At 48.8% G+C, this 1,388-nt stretch overlaps 1 protein-coding gene across 1 annotated transcript; it reads right to left on the reverse strand.

Moving 5' to 3' along the window:
* Positions 1-720: 720 nt before the first annotated feature.
* On the reverse strand, positions 721-1,288 carry Pmar_PMAR028371 (conserved hypothetical protein; the record flags this gene model as incomplete). The annotated part of the gene is made up of 1 exon (XM_002767870.1): positions 721-1,288. A coding segment is annotated over one exon (568 nt), but the record flags the coding sequence as incomplete, so codon positions are not given.
* Between the last annotated feature and the right edge of the window lie 100 nt (positions 1,289-1,388).

Consider the following 1,388-nt stretch of genomic DNA (forward strand, 5'->3'; position numbering starts at 1 on the left):
CCATTGATGACCCTTGAGTGTTTCAGTTGTTATTATTGCGTTTATGCTGAGTGCGGTTGAGTAACATACACAACAGTATGGTTGGGTGAAAAAGTCCGAGTAATCGGTTGATAGAGTATTAGAGATATATAGCCTAACTAGCAACGTTCAGCTTTGAAATCCGAGATATATAGACGAACTAGCAACGTTCGACCGTGGTCTCCAAAAAAGCCCCAGCGCTGAAATGTATCCTGTTCTCATCCAGGATGGTTAAGTCAAACCTACTAATCTCTGTGCGACTCATCATGCCTTTGAGGACGCCGTCAAGATTGAAGAGAACAACGTGAGAACCATCAACTCGATAATCACATCTGCCATGCATTGACAGGGATAACATATCGATTACCAAGTGTCCGTTCTCCAAGATAACGACGAACGACTGGAGCATCACACTCCCGCAAAAATGACCCTCAATGACCGTCGGACTTTTGGTAGTGACGATAGTATTAGTGGTGTGGGGAGCGGCCTTAGTAGTAGTAGTAATGTCGCAGGGATTGACAGTAGTATTGGTGCGGGGAGCGGCCTTAGTAGTAGTAGTGATGTCGCACGGATTGACAGTAGTACTGGTGCGGGGAGCGGCCTTAGTAGTAGTAGTAGTAGTAGTAGTAGTAGTAGTAGTAGTAGTAGTAGTAGTAGTAGTAGTAGTAGTAGTAGTTATGTCGCACGGATTGACAGTAGTACTGGTGCGGGGAGCGGCCTTAGTAGTAGTGATGTCGCACGGATTGACAGTAGTACTGGTGCGGGGAGCGGCCTTAGTAGTAGTGATGTCGCAGGGATTGACCGTAGTACTGGTGCGAGGAGCAGCCTTAGTAGTAGTGATGTCGCAGGGATTGACCGTAGTACTGGTGCGAGGAGCAGCCTTAGTAGTAGTGATGTCGCACGGATTGACCGTAGTACTGGTGCGGGTAGTGGTAGGGGAGCAGGGAGGCTCTGTAGTAGGTACATGTGTTGGACGAGGGGTGGAAGGAACGGCAGTGGTGAAGGGAGGACCGCTCGGACAAGCAACAGGGGCACCAGAACAGTTGGCGTCGTCGGAGACTCCTGTAACGTAGCATAAAGTGTTATCCTTCCTGCGCTTGAATCCATAACAGACCGCTGGACGCTGCCAAAACTTGCAATAGGAACCTTTCCCAGAACTAGCACATGCCGTACTATCGCCGAGATCGTGGCACATCTGGGCACACGGATCAGTTGTCACCGAAACAGCAACGACAGAGAATGAAACCAAGAAAGCGACAACTGTATTCATGGTGCAAGGAAAAATTAAGGGGAAAACTTGGGGCGAAAGCAGTAATGTGGCTGCTGGTTTCACTGTGAGTCACGAGGAATAAGTGACGCCAAAAGGAACT

Source organism: Perkinsus marinus, assembly GCF_000006405.1.
Source record: "Perkinsus marinus ATCC 50983 genomic scaffold scf_1104296969670, whole genome shotgun sequence".
Classification (NCBI taxonomy): Eukaryota; Perkinsozoa; order Perkinsida; family Perkinsidae; genus Perkinsus; species Perkinsus marinus.